Source organism: Grampus griseus (assembly GCF_964374135.1).
Source record: "Grampus griseus genome assembly, chromosome: 19".
Classification (NCBI taxonomy): domain Eukaryota; kingdom Metazoa; phylum Chordata; class Mammalia; order Artiodactyla; family Delphinidae; genus Grampus; species Grampus griseus.
In genome coordinates, this window is record NC_139013.1 from 24,571,144 (window position 1) to 24,589,630 (window position 18,487).

The 18,487-nt window shown below is 53.3% G+C and overlaps 1 protein-coding gene across 7 annotated transcripts in view; it reads right to left on the minus strand.

The window, feature by feature from the left end:
- ZNF423 (zinc finger protein 423) overlaps nt 1-18,487 on the minus strand; it is a 326,671-nt gene that overhangs the window by 22,028 nt on the left and 286,156 nt on the right. For 6 of the 7 annotated variants that reach the window (XM_082676939.1, XM_082676938.1, XM_082676937.1 and 3 more), the window contains 2 exons: nt 8,991-9,122; nt 7,224-7,339 (listed from right to left, as the gene is read on the minus strand). The exons of the other annotated variant lie outside the window; for it this stretch is intronic. In XM_082676939.1, the coding sequence (XP_082533065.1) occupies nt 7,224-7,339; nt 8,991-9,122 (248 nt within the window). The remainder of the gene's footprint in view (nt 1-7,223; nt 7,340-8,990; nt 9,123-18,487) is intronic. 7 annotated transcript variants of the gene reach the window in all.

An 18,487-nucleotide genomic window follows, 5' to 3' on the forward strand; every position in this document is an offset into this window, starting at 1 on the left:
TTTGGCTTTGCATGTGGCTCTGCCATTTGCAGGTGACCCTGGGCAAATCACTCAACCTCTGAGAGCCTCAGTTTCCATATCTGTAAATGGGAATAAGAGTGCCTACTTCACGGGATTGTGTTGAGGCAATCCACACAAAATGCTTAAGACAGGACCTGGCCCACATAGGGATCCACCCAGGGTGGTGGCCGTTATAACTACTTCTTGTCCAGTTTCAGGAGGAGCCTGTCCGCCTGTCACAGGCCAGCCACGTATGGCTGGGAATCGGTGTGCCCCCTCATGGCTTCCCTCAGCGATAATGAAGAATGGGATGCAGTGAGGCTGTTGGGAAGGAGAGAAGGCGATGCCATCCCTGCCAGTGTCTGTGGACACAGAGGTGTCCACGGGGATTCAAAGACAGCTGGGCTGGGCAGGCAGAGCCATTCCCTCCCCTCAGGTCAGCTAACCCCTGGCAAGGGGCCCACAGGGCCCTGGGCCTTCATCTGCTGAGGCCTGAGGCTGGAAATGCAAGGCCAACAGCCCTGACATTTTCGCGGTCTGTGGCTTACAGGGTTGTCTCACATCCCCAACCAAATCTGCATACCTCCCTCCACCGAGCCCGGGCACAGCTAAGGAAAACGGGGTCCAGAGAAAAGGCCTGGGACAAAGGTGCTTGGAAACATGTAGAAAGGGGGACTTCAAGTCCCAGCCTCTGGCCCCCACTCCATGCCCTTTCCCCCTTGCCTCACTGCTCTGTACCCAGCACCTCCCATGCCCCATTGGGGGCCTCCAGTGCCCATGGCCTTGAGACTTGGCTGGGTGCCACAGAAGGAAGGATTTAGAATCTCACTTTGTTCCAACTCAGGCCAGAAATCATGAAATCACAGCAAACCCCAGATGGAGGGGACCCTAAAAACTCTTCTGATCTTAAAATGGCTAATGCTAGTAATATACTACTACTAATGAAAACAATGCTAATAATAATAATAGTAAACGATAATAAAAACAGGCAGGTGTTAGTAATAACCAAGCTCCTCCTACGTGCCACCCACTGTGCCAAGGGTTTTATGACACGACCACGAGGTAGAAACTATTAATACTCCATTTTACAGGTAAAGAAACTGAGACCCACAGCTGATGAATGATGGAGCAAGGCTTCAAATGCAGAGCCGTTCTCACAGACTGTGCTCGCAGCCTCTCCCTCTGCAGCATTTCAGACAAGGGCTCTGTTTGCACACCCCTACCGACAGGGACTTCACCACCTTCCACTTCTTCCACGTGGAGACAGTTTTCCCACGTAGTGGCTATCTGTGGTGTCTACCAGCCATGCTCCCCTTCCCCTGACGGTTGGCATTGAGTGGCCCCACCTAGGGCCACAGCTCACTGGAGCAGGTCTGGACAGCTGACCTGAGTGCAACCATCAGATTCCCACTCCAGGGACCTAGAACCTGTTGCCTGCACGCCGACTGTTACCCACAGTCACCATTTCTGGGTGAGCTGGGTGTTGCTGCCGGCTACTTGTGTAACGACATCCCCACACTAAAGACACACCTGTTGCAATACCCAGGTGTGTCTGTCTCAGCAGAAACGACAGGAGCTGCGGCGGTGCTGGCCACCTTCCTCCTCGTATAGAGCAGCCCAGAGAGTCAGGCTGCAGAGAGAGAACACGACACGAGCCAGAAAGGGGCAGAGGCAGAAGGTCCCTGCCTTGACAAAGAGCACTTGGTTCCTGGGAACTGGACAGCTGAAAACTCGACACTTCCTGCTCCTGGCATCCAAAGCCACGCCTGTGTCCCTACAAGTTAAATCCCATCTTGCTTGAGCTATAACCCCAGAGAGCGATGCCTGAGTCTGTCAGAGAAGAAAATCCACGTCCCGAGTCTCCGCCCACTACCGGAAGTCTGGGGGCCACTGGAAGCACGCTGAGGACCCCCTCATCCCAGCAGAGCTTAAAACACTTGAAGGGCTTCCCTGGTGGCTCAGTAGTTAAGAAGCCGCCTGCCAATGCAGGGGACACGGGTTCGAACACGTGTGGGACACGGCTTCCCTCCAGGAAGATCCCACATGTCGCGGAGCAACTAAGCCTGTGCGCCACAACTACTGAGCCTGCACGCTAGAGCCCGCGAACCACAACTACTGAACCCACGTGCCACAACTACTGAAGCCCACGCGCCTGGACCCCCTGCTCCACAACAAGAGAAGCCACCGCAATGAGAAGCCCGTGCACCGCAACTAAGAGCAGCCCCTGCTCGTCGCAACTAGAGAAACCCGTGCGCAGCAACAAAGACCCAATGCAGCCAAAAATAAATAAATAAAATAAATAATTAAAAAACAAACACTTGAAGACGACTGTCCCCACGCTCCCCCGGCAATCCAGCCAAGTCTTCTCCTGGTGAACTAGCCCCCTGAAAGCTCCTTGAAACCAAGCTGCATGCCCGGAGCCTAGCACCCTGCCTGGGCTGAGTGGGGTGTATATGTCTTTGTGTGTGTTTAGACGAACACACATTTGTGTGTGTGTTTAGACGAATCTTGTTCAGGCTTCCCTATTTCTTCTCCCTACCCCCAGCCCCTGGCAATTACTGGTCTGTTTTCTATTCCAGTAGTTTTGCCTTTTTCCAGAACATCATGTACATAGAACCACACAGTATGGAGCCTTTTGAGCCTGGCTCCTTTCACTTGCCCTTTACCATTCACGCATGTTGTTGTCTGTATGAGCAGTTGCATTTTATTGCCAAGTAGTAGTCCATGGTACGAATGTAAATACATCTGTCTGTTCATTTACCAGGGAAGGGACCACTGGGGGGGGCGGTTTCCAGTTTGGGGCCATTATAAATAAAGCTCTACCATCATTCACATAGAGGTTTCTGGATGAGCGTGTTTTCAGTTCTCTGGAATAAACACCCAGCAGTAGGATTGCTATGTCATAGGTTAACTGTATGTTTAACGTTGTAAGAAACTCAAAAACTATTTTGCCACACGGCTGTACCATTTTTGCATTTCCCCAGCAATGCAGGAGAGTTCCAACTGAACCTCCATGCCCTGGCTGGCACTCATCGGTTTTTTGCTTTTGTTTTAGTCATTCTACTAGGTGTATAATGGCATTACGTCATGGTTTTCATTTGCTCTTCCCTAATTACTAACGATGCTGAACATCTATATGTCTTCTTTGGTGAAGTGTTGAAATTTTTTGCTCCTTTTTTTGGGTTGATTTCCCCTCTCATTATCAAGTTTTGAGAGTTAAAAAAAAAATATGCTCCGGATACAAGTCCTTTATCAAATATGTGATTTGCAAATATCTGCTCCCTGCCTGGGACTTTTCATTCTCTTAACAGTCAGTGTCTCTCAATTTGGGTTCAAGACATAAATCAGATAATATGTCTTCCCATTGTGATGCGCGGTTTCCCATCACAATGGGGACAAAATCCAAAGAGCTCTGCTGTCCTATGAACCTTGCCATGACCTTGCCTCCACCCACCGGCCCCCTTCACACCCCCCACCCACTCACTGTGCTTCAGCCAATTGTCACCTTCTGTTGTTCCAGCAACACACCTGGCTTGCACTGGCCACAGGGCCTTTGCACTCACGCCTCTCTTCCACACACTCTCTCCCTCTCACCTTCCAGACCTCAGCTCAAATGCCACCTCCTCAGAGAGGCCCTCCCTGACCACACTCACCAAGCTGTAACCAACCTCGCTCCCATTATGCTCTAGCCTATTACCTGGTTTTATTTTCTTCGTGTCATTGACCACTATTGGAAAGTGTCTATCAATCCCTCCAGAATGTAGGCCCTATGGGTGTTTCTCTGTCTCGCTCACCACTGTCTTGTCAGTTCCTAGATCTAGTGTCTGTACATAATGGGCCCTCTATCTACATGCTTTGAACAAATAAAGAGCAACTTGAATTCCCTCTCATGCACCTAATCAATGAATGTGCCCTGGTTTGTCCAAAGTTCTTTAAGTTAATCTCAGTCTCTGGGCAGAGCCAGGTAAACTCAGAATCAAACAGGACCTGCACCTCCCACTTTCTGACAACTCCTATTAATGCATCTTAAGAGAACACTCCCTTTGGAGGCACGCATATCACTCTGACACAGACCAAGCCTTCCAGAGCCCAATCCTACCTCTATTACCTCTATATCCACAGCAGGAAGTCAGCATCTACAGTGAGAGCAATCTTAAATTTCACATCTTCTCAAGACCTCTCAGCCCAGAGTCACTTGTGCCTACAAACGTTAGCTGCCCTGAGTCTCCCCACTGGACCTACATGACATACAAACCGGAGAGCCACTCAAGGCCCCAGCAAGGGCCAGGCCCTGTCTCCTGTTGCAACCCCCAAGCCCCCACATGTCACTCTAGGGAAATAACCCACTCGTCTGCCAGCCCCAGCTTCACCGTAATGACGATGAAATTTTCAAGGCCCGAAAAACCCTTCTCTCAAAAAACCAGAAAATTGTTCCTCAAGTTACTTAACGAAAGCCATTATTTGCATAGATTTGGCATTGCTACAATACTTCCATATTTAAATGGTCTGTAATTAAAATCATTAATTGCAGAAAATAGTGACTCGTTAAGGCTATAATTTAGTGAGGTTCTTGGCCTCTGAGGATCTGCCTTAAAGGTTGATGGGGTGACCCAGGGAATCATCAGCTCACACACACCATACTGGTGTCTGGGACGTCTGCAGCCCCAGGTGCGTGCAGCCGAAGCAAGATCTGGCTTGAAACCACAGCTACCTACACCTGTGCATCACGAGCTAGGCCTCTGGCCCAGGGATGCTGACGAAGCTTGAAAAAGGCAGGACTGGGAAGTTTCTCTGGGCAAAACCTCAAAGCCAACAAGGAGAGCAGTCATCCCTCTCTTGGCATCCAGGACAATGTGGGGGGACCAGAGGGCTGAGCGAGCCCGAAGTTGAAGTGAATCATAGCTTATATGAGCTCGTGCGTTTAAAAGCGGCCTGCCATGTCGGGCTATAAAAAGCTTCAGTTGTCTGGGGACTTGGAGCCCATTTTGGTAGCTAGGTCAGGCTGGTAAGGCAGGTGGAGACAGGGTGAAGGGTGCATAGCCCGTGCACGAGCAAGGCTTCCTGGACAGATGCCCATCAGGGCTGGAACCAGTCCCCTTGGTCAAATGAGAGGGCAGTTAGCTGATCCCTCACAGGCCTCGGCACAGAGGTTCACACTCAGTTTGTGGATCGATGGGGAGACAGCAGTGGGCCCTGGGTGCGGGCACTACCTTGCTGGTGGTCATTTCGTAGCAGAACCCCCTCTCTGGGCCTGGGTCCATAATCCTGTCCCACACTGAGATGGAATGAACGTTGTGTGAGAGGTACAGGACTTACAGGAACTCAGAGGGGCTGCCCGAAGAGTGAAAAGAAATGGGCTTTCCAGCCATCCACCTGGTGCAGTTCAAGGTCAGAGGCCAGGCCTGTCCGCTCTGTCTGCCTGGCCCAGGCCCGGGACCAGCCCATGGGAACAGGACCCTGACTGTCGGATGGTGAATCCCTCCTGTGCCCTCTGTGGGCCTGTTTTCACTTCCTCTGGGTGAAGTTGTCAGCAGCCGTGCAGACAGGATGGGTCCAGGCCTGGCTGAGCACATGGGCTATAGCGCAGTGAAGCGGGCTACCCTGCAACAGGCATGGCTACACCCCTTCAGTCCCAGAAGAGGGCCACCACTGCTGCCCTCCAGCGACATTATGACTCTGCTGTGGCTGCAGCCCTGAAACACGCAGCTGAATGCAGCATCAGCACCTGCATGGGGGTGCAGGCAAGGTGTACGGGGTGGGCGGACACACCTGGTGGGCCATAGTGTGTGCTAGTCCTTGGGGGTGGGGCTGTGAGGAACGCCAGCTCTCCTCTCCTTCCAGTCATTGGGGGATTCCCTCCCTCGCCCCTGTGACATTGGGCATGGCCACCTGAAGGGCTCTGGCCAAGACAACGTGGGAGCGAGATGTGGGTCGCTTCCCAGTGAAGCTTTGAGAGCGGTCTGCGATCGTCACCCCCTCCCTTCCCTGCTTCGGTGACCACGCAAACATGAGAGGAGATGAACCCGCCATCGGCCCAGGTCACTGACTGTCGTGAGCAGAGTTCCTCCCCAGCCACCTGATACGTAACACAAGCAACAGATAAGTCCTTGTTACCTGAAGACAGGGCTAAAGGATGTTTGTTCCCGCAGCAGAACCTAACCCGCATCCCAGCTGAAAACAGTGTTATTCTCACTGTGTGATATTCCGGCGTGTCTGTGTGTACGTGTGGTACTTCTGTGGATGCCTGAGTGTTACTTCTTTGGGGGTGTGGTGTTATGCTGTGTGTGTGTGGTGGTACTCTGAAAATGATGTCTCTGTGTGTATGCATAGGGACTGTGTGTGTGGAACTTTCCTTTGTGTGTGCAGTGTGTGTTTGATGGCGTGTGTGTGTGGTATTTCTGTGACAGCATGTCACCTCTCCAGTGTTAAAAGAGTTTCTTGCAAAAACCAGTGCGTGAGAAGGTGGTTTCACCTGCACACAGATCTGGGTCCCCAAAAACCAGTAACAGGTGGGAAGGGGCCCGTGGGATGCCAAGGGGAGTGGGCTACAGGAGCCCTGGGAAGCCCACCACAGCCGCTTCCTTTCCCAAGGGCCCTCTCAGCTACTGCAGGCCCTCGATGGGGGGCTGAGGAAGCTGTAGGGCTGTGGTGCCCCATCTGAGGGCCACATCAGCCTCAGGACCACTGGCAAGTATCCCTTCCTCTGAGTTGGGGTCCAACCAGTATCCATTGCTCTCACTTTTCTAGCTTTCCTGGGCATGTTGGAGGTTCCAAGATCCCAGATCCAGCTTCCGGCCACACGCGGCCCCAGGACTCAGCCATGCAAGCCACACGGGCCACCAGCCATAGATCCAAAGTTCAGTGGAACATCATCATGTAATACCAGTGGGGAAATGAAATCCCTGAGAGGGGAAGGAACTTGCAACAGAAACAGCACAAATGTTAACCGTTCCGACTCTGGCTCCAGGCTCAGCTGCTATGGTCCAGCTCTCCTGAGAACGCTGGACCAGTGAGGCCAGGAGGCCATACCCCATACCAGCCAGCCAGGAGGGCAGCCACTGGCTCCAGACCCACAAGCACAAGTCCAGGGCCTGTTGCTTTTGCGGCTGGGGTGGTGCTGAGTACAAGATCCCAGCATCATGGATTCACCCCAAGACCCTCAGTGCCAATGGGAGCCCCAGAGAGCCCCAGGAGGGGTGTGTGCAGCGGACAAGGGCACTCACCTGCAGCTCGGTCTGGAAGAAGAACTTCTGTGGGCACTGCGAGCAGTCGTAGATCTTGTCCTCCTGTCCGTGCACAGCAAAGATGTGCTGCTGCAACTTGTTGGCCTGGACGAAAACTGGACATGGACATGGACATGGCCATCAGGGGGCCAGACACTGGGGACACGGGCCCGGCCAACCAGAGCAGCTGCTCCACACTACTCCCACGTAGGGATCACCCAGGCATGGACATGGTGGCCAAACAATGGGCTACTGGAAACACTGTTGGCGCACGCTAGAGAGGGCTCAAGCCAGTGAAGTTGAACTCTGCCACTTATAGGCTGTGCAACACTGGACAAGTCACTTAACCTCTCTGGGCTTCATTTCCTGAAAATTGAGGATCACTAAAGTATGTAGTTCACTGGGTGGCTGGGAGGATCAAATGGGTTAATACTTGCAAAACGCTTAAAAGATGGCCTGGCACATAATTAGCCCAATGAATGTCATCGTCTTCATCATCGCCGTTTGCCAGATACCTTCCAAATGTGGGCTCCTTGAATACACACAGGCCTGTAAGGCGGGCACTGCTATTATCCCCATTTTATAGAAGAGAAAACTGAGGCACTGAGAACGTTGTGACTTGTCCCAGGTCTCACTCTGCAGGTGGCAGAGCTGAGATTTGATTTAAATAAGCTCAGCACAGTGTCTAGTACAGGAAGGCACTCAATTAACAGGAATCACTCATCTTGCTGAGATTGTCAGCATCCTCGGATCTCCACACAGGGGCCCCCGTGTCCTGGATGGGCAGACCTGGCAACTGAGGTCCCTTGGTGCCAGCCCCCGACCCAGCTCACAGAGTGGGATGGTAACAGATGGGTGGGGGCTCCTGAGGTGGAGGGATTGAGAGGGAAGAGGCACCAGTGTGTGCCAAGACTCCTGGGAACCCCAGAGGGGTGTGAGCGTGCGGGGACTCCCCCCGCTGCGGAGCCCCTTCCTCGGGCCTGTCGCAGAGCAGGTCACAGCCCCAGCCTCCCGGTGGCTGTATCCTCCATGTGGTCCGGACCCTGGGTGCACACAGGAGGTGGCCCTGAAACAGCTGTGTGTCTGGGAGGTGAGCACTTCAGAGATCCCCTCCTGCCAGGCGCCCTCCCCAGGGTGGGCTTCCCGCCGTGGCAGACGACAGATGTCAGGGAGAGGCAGGGGAAGGCCAGCCTCCCCCACGCACACCGGCTGCCATCTGGGCAGCAGGAGGGGGGCCGGCAGAGCCCCTGAGACTCGCCTCAGGCCGGGACAGCCACTCGCCTGGGCCAGCAGCCAGTCTGGGGGCTGGGGACTTGGCCGGCAGAGCTGCCCTTGACCCCTCCAGCCTGGAGCACGGATGAAGCAGGGGCTGGGACAGGCCAGGGAGGAGGGGGAGACAGGAGGTGTGCGAAGGGGGAACCCCACTGGTGCTGGACAGAGCTCAGAGACGAGCCTGGGGCCCGTGAAGGGCCAACTGCAAGGAAGGGCAAGGCTGGGTGGGAAAAAGCGTGGTAGCAGTTGAGTGCAGGGGTGGGAGGAGGGCTAGGAACCCACGCTGCCGAAGAGGAGAGAGCAGAGAGCGAAGACGGGAAGGGCTGGGGTCAGCTCTGTGTGGAGGCAGGCGGAGCAATAGGGCTGCAGATCCCTTGGGGCTTCCCCGTGAGCTCCGGGGCCACGTTGGGCCAGATGCTGAGGGCCAGGGATTGAAGCGGCCGGGCCCCCGGGTCCCTTCCCTCTCCCCACGTGCTCCCCGCCAGGCACACTTACCTGTGAAGCACACAGGACACTTGAAGGTGCCGCCCATGCCCTCGAAGCTGTGCTCGATGAGGTGACAGAGGAGCTTGGCCGGGGAGTCGAACATCTGGTTGCACAGCTTACACTCATGGTTGATGCCTTCCTCTGCAAGGAGAGCCACGGCCAGTCAGCAACCCTGCACACCGTGTCCTCCTGCAGGAGTCCACATGCCCCCAGTACACCCCAGGCCAGCTCTCCCTGACCCCCAGAACCAGGGCTGGGGAGGGGCTGTGGATGCCCAGACCCATCCCAGCTCTAGATGGTCCAGCTCCCGGAAGGCTAACAGACCCCAGGGGGCGCCAGCCCCAGATATCTGGCTCTTGAATGTGTCATTTGCTGTGATTTCTCCTGCTGGTCTAGCAACAAGGCAAGTAGCTTGAATCCTAGACTGTATCATAGAGGAGAGGGGCCCAGGATGCGGTCCGCATGGGGAAGGGAGTCCAAGCAAAATTTTAAAAAATCCAATAGACCATTTATCGAGCATGTACTGTGTGCCAGGCGGGGATTCTGTGGGGAGCTAAGCAGGTAATGCTCTTGCCCCCATTCTAGTGGTGGGGAGACAGATAATAAGGACAATCAACACATAAGCGTCAGGAGGTGACGAGGTAACACAGGGAGCTCTTGAGGGCAGAGTCGAGGGCAAGGCCCTGAGGTGGGCCCACGCGGGGCCATCTGGATGGCAGTGAGGGGGCAGTGCCTGATGGTTGGGGGGCCAGGGACAGCATGGGACAGTGGGGACCCAGGGATGCACTTCGCAAAGAGCCTTGCCGGCCACTAGAGGGCTTGGGGATTTTACTCTAAGAGGGATGGGCAGCCCCTGGAAGATACTGCAAAAAACAATAAAGTGCTCTTTTAAAAATTTGTAAACAGACGGTCTACCCAGTGCTCACGGACAGTGGAAAGACACCCTTTGCTGCTTCCAGATCAGAACACAGCTCCATCTCCCCACCTGGGGGCTGCTATGACCCTAAACCCTCACTCAAAGGTGCCCAGAGAAGAGAGGGTGACCTGAGCGCCAGCTTCCCAACAGCAGAGCTGAGGTCTGGTGCCCTGACACAGGACCAGCAGGGCAGAGTTCAAATCCTGGCTTCTTCTTCAAGCCATGTGGCCTGGGCAACAGTTCACTTTCAGTAGAGTCCCTGCTTCACAGGGCTGTGAGAGAATGAAAGGGGCCATACCAGTGACCAGTGTGGCCCACTGGTCAGTAGCGGTGACGGAGAATCGCCCCAGCTTGAGTGTCACATCACCCAGGGTTGGAACCTGACTCTGCTACTTACTGCATGATCTTGGGCAAGTTATGTAACCTCTCTGTGCCTCGGTTTCCTCTTTTCTTAAATACTCAATAATAGCTTCCTTAACACTACACACCTATGAGAATGGCCAAAATCCAGAACACAGACAATACCAAATGCTGGCAAGGATGTGGAGCAACAGAACTCCCATTCACTGTTGGTGAGAATGCAAACTAACACAGCCACTCTGCAAGACTGTTTGACAGCTTCTTAGAGAACTAAACATACTCGGGCTTCCCTGGTGGCACAGTGGTTGAGAGTCCGCCTGCCGATGCAGGGGACGCAGGTTCGTGCCCCGGTCTGGGAAGATCCCACATGCCGCGGAGCGGCTGGGCCCGTGAGCCATGGACACTGAGCCTGCGTGTCCGGAGCCTGTGCTCCGCAACGGGAGAGGCCACAACAGTGAGAGGCCCACGTACCGCAAAAAAAAAAACAAAACAAACAAAAAAAAAACTAAACATACTCTTACCATATGATCCAGCAATCTCACTCCTTGGTATTTACCAAAAGGAGTTGAGAACTTATGTCCACACAAAAGCTTGTGCGTGGATGTTTATAGTAGCTTTATTTAAAATTGCCAAACCTTGGAAGCAACCAAGATATCCTTCAGTAGACGAGTGGACACATAAACTGTGATACATTCAGACAATGGAATATTATTCAGTGCTTAAAAAAAAGACATTGGGGCTTCCCTGGTGGCGCAGTGGTTGAGAATCTGCCTGCTAATGCAGGGGACACGGGTTCGAGCCCTGGTCTGGGAGGATCCCACATGCCGCGGAGCAACTAGGCCCGTGAGCCATGGCCGCTGAGCCAGCGCGTCTGGAGCCTGTGCTCCGCAACAAGAGAGGCCGCGACAGTGAGAGGCCCGTGCACCGTGATGAAGAGTGGCCCCCGCTTGCCGCAACTAGAGAAAGCCCTCGCACAGAAACGAAGACCCAACACAGCAAAAATAAATAAATAAATTAAAAAAAAAAAAAAGACATTGAGGAACCTTAAATGCATATTACTAAGTGAAAGAAGCCAATCTGAAAAACACTACATATTGTATGATTCCAACTATTCTGGAAGAACTATGCAGACAATAAAAAGCTCAGTGGTTACTGGGGCTGGGTAGGGAATGAATAGCAGAGCACAGAGGAATTTTAGGACATGATACCACTATGTATGATATTATGCTAATAGGTACATATCATTATACACGTGTCCAATCCCACAGAACGTACACCAAGAGTGAGCCCCAAGGAAAACTGTGGACTTCAGGTGACTACGATGCTTCACTTTAGGTTCATCTTCACAAAAAAAATGTACCATCATGGTGAGTAATGTTGAAAATGTGGGAGGCTATGCACGTGTGGGGCAAGGGATCGAAGGAAAGTGTGTATCTTCCTCTCGATTTTACTGTAAACCTAAAACTGCTTTTTAAAAAGGCTTTGAAGAACAGCTTTAAAACAACGTCAATCCCGGGACTTCCATGGTGGTCCAGGGGTAAAGAATCTGCCTTCCAATGAAGAGGATGCGGGTTGGATCCCTGGTCGGGGAACTAAGATTCCACATGCCACGGGGCAACTACTGAGCCCGCGCGCCTCAACTAGAGAGCCCATGTGCTGCAACAAAAGATCCCGCACGCCTCAGTGAAGATCCCACGTGCCACAACCAAGACCTGAAACAGCCAGAGAAATAAAGAAAATAAATATTTATAAAAGCCAATCCCCCCCCCGTCAAATAGCCTTCCTCTTATAGTTGATGTGAGAATTAAATGAGTTAATACTCCTTTAATACATGAAAAGGGGTTTTGACCAGCCCCTGGCACACAACAAGCACTCAATAGGTGTTTGTTGCCAAGCGTGCCAGTATCGGGGAGAGTATTATCTGGGACAGCCAAGGACACAGGCTCCCCTTCGGGCTCCCCCAGGGAACCAGCCTCACCAAAGGTGCCAGGTGCTCCGATTAGCCCTCAAAGGCAAGAATTAGGTAGCAGAGGGGCTCTGCCAGTGGCAAAACACAAACACAGATGGGCTGAGGCTCCTGGCGAGTCCCTGGGTCCCCAGGCCCTGGCAGGGGCTGGCAGGGACAGCAGGCATCCCCCTGGCCCAGCCTTCCCCCACCCCCACCCCCGCCCGGCATCCCACCGCAGAGGCGCAAACACACACGTGCGTGTGCAGGTGGGCCTGCCCCACATAGCCCACTGGCTGGAATCTTCCGGGTGTTTGTCACGCCCCTGGAGCCCCGGCAACTAGGCCACATGCACCCGACAGAGATTCAAGCTGATCTTCCATTTATACTGGCGAAAAAGGAATTCATTGACAAGTTTTGGGACACAGGGCAGGCTCAGCACGCTCGCCTCACAGGCCCCAACGCACGTCCTCCACTTCCCTCGGGGAGGCTCTCATCATAATTAGAGATGGCCTCCAGTGTGGGGGGACTGCCTCAGAAGACCCCCCCCCCACAACACATGCCCTGCTCACCCCCTCCCCCGCCCAAACAGTGCTTCGCAGAGCCTGGCACAGAGTAAGGAATGAGTGAATGAATGAATGAATGAATGAGAGAGATATCACCCTTATATATGCCCTCCCTGTTAGGATGTGGACATCTCCTGCACATTAATGAGGCAGAGGGTATGTGAAAATGATGACTGTACAGAGGTTTCTATTTTAGTTAACTGAAGTTTAAGTTTATAACAAATTGACTCTCAGAATTAACCCTGCTTTGCTGGGAAAGCCACGTTTCTAGGAGAGAAAAAATGGGTTCAGAGGATTAGACCACTTGCTGAGGTAACACAACCAGCTGGGGGTGGTACTCTGAACAAGACACAAAGCCCTCCCTATCCTTATGCATCCCACCTGCACACCACCTCCAGGCAGCCTCCCCGACTATGCCAGCTTGCGTGGCTGCCCCTGGCTGGGCACAGTGACCCTGGATTCATCTAACCATATCCCATGAGTCTTCCTGATCCTGGCAACTAGGCTATAGGCACAGATAATGTCCTCTCCTCTGGTCCCCAAAGCATGAGGCTCCACCTGGGCCCACAGGAGGGGCTCAGGAAATACTCATGGAGAAGAGATGCCCTGGCCGGTCTCTCTCCCTCTGCCCAGCCAGAGCGGGTTCCCTGGGCTTGAGATGGCAAAGGAGGATTTACTCTCTCTGCCGAGTGAGGGCCTTTATCCACTTGGCTGTGAATGGAGACGTGCCCATCTGATACACAAACAGGGAGAGGACAAAGAACGCTCCTGCAACTTATAAATCGGAGAAATCACGTCTGACAGTCACTTTCCGTCCTCCGAGCGCTGAGCAATTCATCAGCTGGTCCCCCCGATTCACAGACGCAGCTACACCCTGTACCCATGTTCATAAATACGTGCACAGTCAGGCGGACTAGAGTTGCAAGCCGGTTCCGGGGCCGAAACAGCTGCCATTTAAGCAAATCACAGCCCCAAACCGGTGCCCATGTGAGGTTCCGGGATAATTAGATCAAGAGCCCGATAGACAACTATCTGGTCCCTTTCCTCACTCCCCACCTAACGTGTTTAAGAGTCAAACCTGGGAGACAGGAGAGGGAAAATAAAACAAGCAAAAAAGTAAAAGTGGGTGAAAAATAATAAAGCCTGAGGGCTTCCCATAGACCTGGGAACCTCTCCCACTTGAAGGCAGACCTTCTGATTTGCAAATCTTCTTCCTGAAGGACGAGGCCCTCTCCCCACCGGTGGGGGCTAGAGGGGCTCCCTGGGGGGCCCATTATGTGCACCTCTGCCTATAAAACCATCCAAAAAAACAGTGGGGAGGGGTGGCAGGGGCTGCCCCAGTTAGTGTGCAAACACTCCTTTGCGTGCCCGTGACCCAGTACCAGCCAGCCCGTGGCTATCGAGAGAACTCACTGTCACCATCACTCTCACCCCACCGGCGCTGACAACCTTTCATTCCATCCCAAGTCGCAGGGTCTGAAGACAGCAGCACCCTCGGAGAGTAACTTTCCTGAATTATATAAGATCACACAGGCTCGGCGACACCTTGCAGCAGAATGACAAAGCTGTCTGGGAGTCCACAGGCCCCTTCGCCCCGGCGTGGGGCTGGAGGATTTTGTGAGTGAAGAGGCACAATCGCTTCCTCTTCTTTCTGTTCTTTTTTTTTTTTTTCTTTATAGCACATGACAGGCGTCCATAAGAGAGACCCACGCAACTCAAGTGAATTATGCAGCCCCGCTCATCTGTAAAGTGAAATGCAGATTTCACCCGCTTGCTGTGCCGGAGCGTGCCTCCCAGTCCCCATAAGTCAGGGCTGGCACGCGGAGTCTATTGATTTATTATGATTTTTTAAAAATAAAAATAAATAAAAACCCAAACTGCCAAACAAACAACCCGACAAGCATGAAAATCCCAGAGTCCCTCTCTCTTTTATTTTTTTCCTCTGCTCAGGAATAATAAGTGTTAATTTTACACTTCATTTCTCAAAAAAATAATAGGATGTGCTTTTGCTTAAAACCAAGTCAGCCTGCTGGAACCTTTCAGGCTGAAACTGTGTCAGCCCAAAAGGGGAGCAGAGGGCTTTGTGGAAGAGCATCGTGCCGAGATGATAGCTCCCTGTAATGTCCTCGGTACCGACTTTTGTCTCCAAAAGCATTTGATCCCTGGCAGACACATACTTATTTCCATACAGGTCTTGGGGGAAGCCAGGAGGAGAGAAAGCTGATTATCAGAATCCTGAAGGTGAAGCTCAGGTGGGCCCCACTGATGTCAAAGGCAGGCCTGGGCACACACTCCGAGGCCATAATTTGCTGCCTGGGAGGGAGGGGCAGCAGGCTGCAGTGGGGAGGGGACAGGGCATTGTTCTTGCACTCTAATGCACTGAGCATGACCCGCTCCCACCACAGCCGTGGGCCCTGCCTGGCCCTTCTCTAAGCAGGGACTCCACTGGGAAAAGCTGCCCCTGAGAGCGGTATCGTTCATGCCTATACCCCTCTAGGAGAGAACCAGTGACGGCCACCTGTGGAGACAGGGGACATGATTAGCTACCTCCATTCAGGAAGCAGCAATTAAGGACACAAAAGTTAGAACCAGAGACACCTGGGTTTGAATTCCATTCCATCACCCACTCGCTGTGTGTACTTGGATAAGTTCGTTAACCTCTCTGAGCTTTAGCTGCTTCTGCTAGAAAATGGGAAGCATCGTCACAGGGTTTTGTAAGGTAGCCAAGCAGGCTTCTTCTGCCACAGGACGACTGCCCTCACTGAGACACCCTTCCTCCAGATCAACTCTTCATCCCCCTCCCCTCACTTCATCCAGGTGTCTGCTCAGATGATGTCACCACCGAGGCCTACCCAGACACCCCCCGGCAAAGACAGCACACACATCCCATCCTTTCTAGAGCCTTACCCACCTTGAATTTCCTTGAGAATGCTCACTGCCAGCTGGCATAGTACAGAGATGATTGTTTATTTTAACTCTCTGACTCTCTTTTTCACACGTACACAGAGAACACACACACACAGAAAGAATAATATAAGCTCCACGAGGGCTATTTTGCTCATTACTATGTCACCAGTGCCTGGAACAGGGCCTGGCACAAAGTAGGTGCTCAGTAAATAGGGAATGAACGATTTGTGTAAAGCACTTAATACAATGCTTGGAACATGGGGAGGAGATACTGGTAAATGCCAGTTACCAGACACCAGTGGTCCCCCCGAAACTTTTAGGACTGAGGGCTTATAAAAAGCTGTTCTTGCCTTCAGGAACTTGCTGTTTGGATCCTCACAAGATGGCCTGGTCCAGGAGTGCAGGCACCAAGGGGCTCCCTCAACTGACAGAAGAGGAAAAGAAGCTTAGAGGGCAGAGCCCCTACCAGGGAGGGGGCAGAGTGAGGCGGGGGTGGGGTGCATGCTGGTCACCACAAGCAGCCCTCTCTGGCTTTAGAAAATACCAGAAAGGCCACAGGACTTGAGACCTGGGACCTAGCAAGCCACCCTCTGCTCCTCAATCACCCAAAAACCTCTGGCAAGAAGGAGGACAGTCAGACCCACCCTCCACGTTTCCATGTCTGAGCCAGGTGGGCCCCCCTGCCAGCACCAGCGCCAACTACAGGTGGCAGGAGTGCTGGGGACTTTTCCCAGGTGAGGGGAGGTGGCAGTGCCCACAGTGACACAGCCTGGGCCAGCCCCCGGCTGCAGCGTTGTCCCTGCAACAGCATCTCTGCAAACGGAGAGAGCTGAAGAGGGGTGCACAGGCTGCCTGGCCGAGCTGAAATCCTCTGTCACCAGCTCGGGTAACGAACTTCACCAGACTTCAATTCCATAGTACCAGGGGCTGAGCCCACGGCCCACCCCAAGGGTCAGGTCAACTAAAGGCCCCTGCGGTCCAGGGGCCCAGGCTCAGTCACACGCAGGGCACATGGCGATAAGGAAGAAGAGGCAAATGAGAAGGCAAGAGGAGGACCCTGGGAGAGGACCTCTCTGACGCCACGCCAGTAAATAACCAACCGCAAACAGACAGGTAATAGAGACAAGGGCCGATGGGGACCTCCGTCCTTTGTTCTCTATGAAGAACAAAGACCTCTGGGCAGAAGAGACGAGGGCAGGCAGATAATAATACCTGGGCAGCCAGATCAGCTTGTTTATCTATTGATCTGTCATTAAATACCACAGGAAACGAACCCAGGCAAGCCAGGAGGAAAGGGGAGGGATGACATTTGGGCTGGGGTTGACGAGGGGCAAAGGAGGAAACAGGGTCTGAGGCGGGCTCCTTCACCAGCGGCCAGGCGGAAATCAGGGAGCCTGGAAGCGGGGGCAAGGGCTGATCTTGGGATCCCCAACCCGGTAGGCCCCAGCCTCCCTCCAGCATCTACATCCCTGCTGGGCAAGGTGTGGTCTCTGGCCTCACCTGGGAGCTGGTCAGAAATGCAGAACCTCAGGCCCCATCCTAGACCCACAGAAGGAGAATCTGCATTTTAAAAGTGCTCCAAGGATCTGGGTGTGCATTCAAGTTTAGGGAGCACTGAGCTCTATAAAAGGGCTTCTGGGGACGCTGATCTCACTAGAACCCTGTTGTGATGAAGCTGTACCTTCGCCAGGACTGTATGTCTCGGATGTCTAAAAAGGAGTCCACTTTTCCACAGCTGCTTTTGGTCCACACTTTACAGAAGGCTGAGAAATCCTCGACAATGGGAAACACTTTCCTGTTATCATGACCGGGATGAAAATGGTGAGGGTGTCTTTGGAGGGGAGACTCTGCAGTGGGCAGCTAACACTCCCCCAGGCCACCTCAGCATCCCCACGGCCCCAGACCCCCAGTGCCAGGGTGCTCGGGGTGCCCAGGGCCTCCCATCGCTCAAGAATACCCAACCATTGCTTGAAGGCACGCCCCACCACTGCTGCCCCCATTTGGGGCCCCCATTTTCTTAATTGATCCTGGAGGATGGGCTGTGCCTCCCTCCTCCCCTCAGAGGCACCTTCCCAGACCTCTCTGGCCAGGAGGGACCCATCTCATGGTCCCCCATGCTTCAGAAAGGCTTATAAATGAGCTCTGGCAGCCTGAACTGGGGCCCCACAGGGGACCTGGGACCTCTTCAAAACAGAGCCCTGACAATTAGGCAGCCTGAGTTTTGAAAGGCTTGGGATTGATGGCGTGGACAGTAAAAATATCACCTGGGGAGCTGGGTGTAGTCCTCTGAGGGTTGCCTGAGGTCAGTTGCCATGGCGACGGAGAATGAGCTCAACCTTGTAACTGACCCTTATCTTTTTTTGATCTGTGGGCCACTTGGGGCCAAGGCTTGAAATCAACTGGAAAATAATCCGGTCACATATCAGAAAGAAAACTATTTATACTTATTTATCCAGGTACCCACCGACGTCCGCCTTGGACAAGGATGCCAACGCCCCAATAAACTGACACGGCATGTCCACGCGGAGGCTACCAGTTGGCAGGAAAAGGGGAGGCTGAATTCCCCATCTCGGCAGAACGTAGCTCTATCCCCGTGCTGGCAGGCATAGGCAGGTGGAAAGGGTTACCCTCCCCAACGTCTCACGTCATTCTAGCCGGAAGCGCTGGGCCCTCTTGCCATCCGGTAAAAGTCCACCAGAGGAGTGGGGCTCTGAGATTTCTACTCTCGTCTGGTACTCGGGCGTTGTTTCAGCCTGGCTAGATCACTAGGCTGTCTAGCTGTATTCCAGGGTCGGAAGAGGCGTGTTCCCAG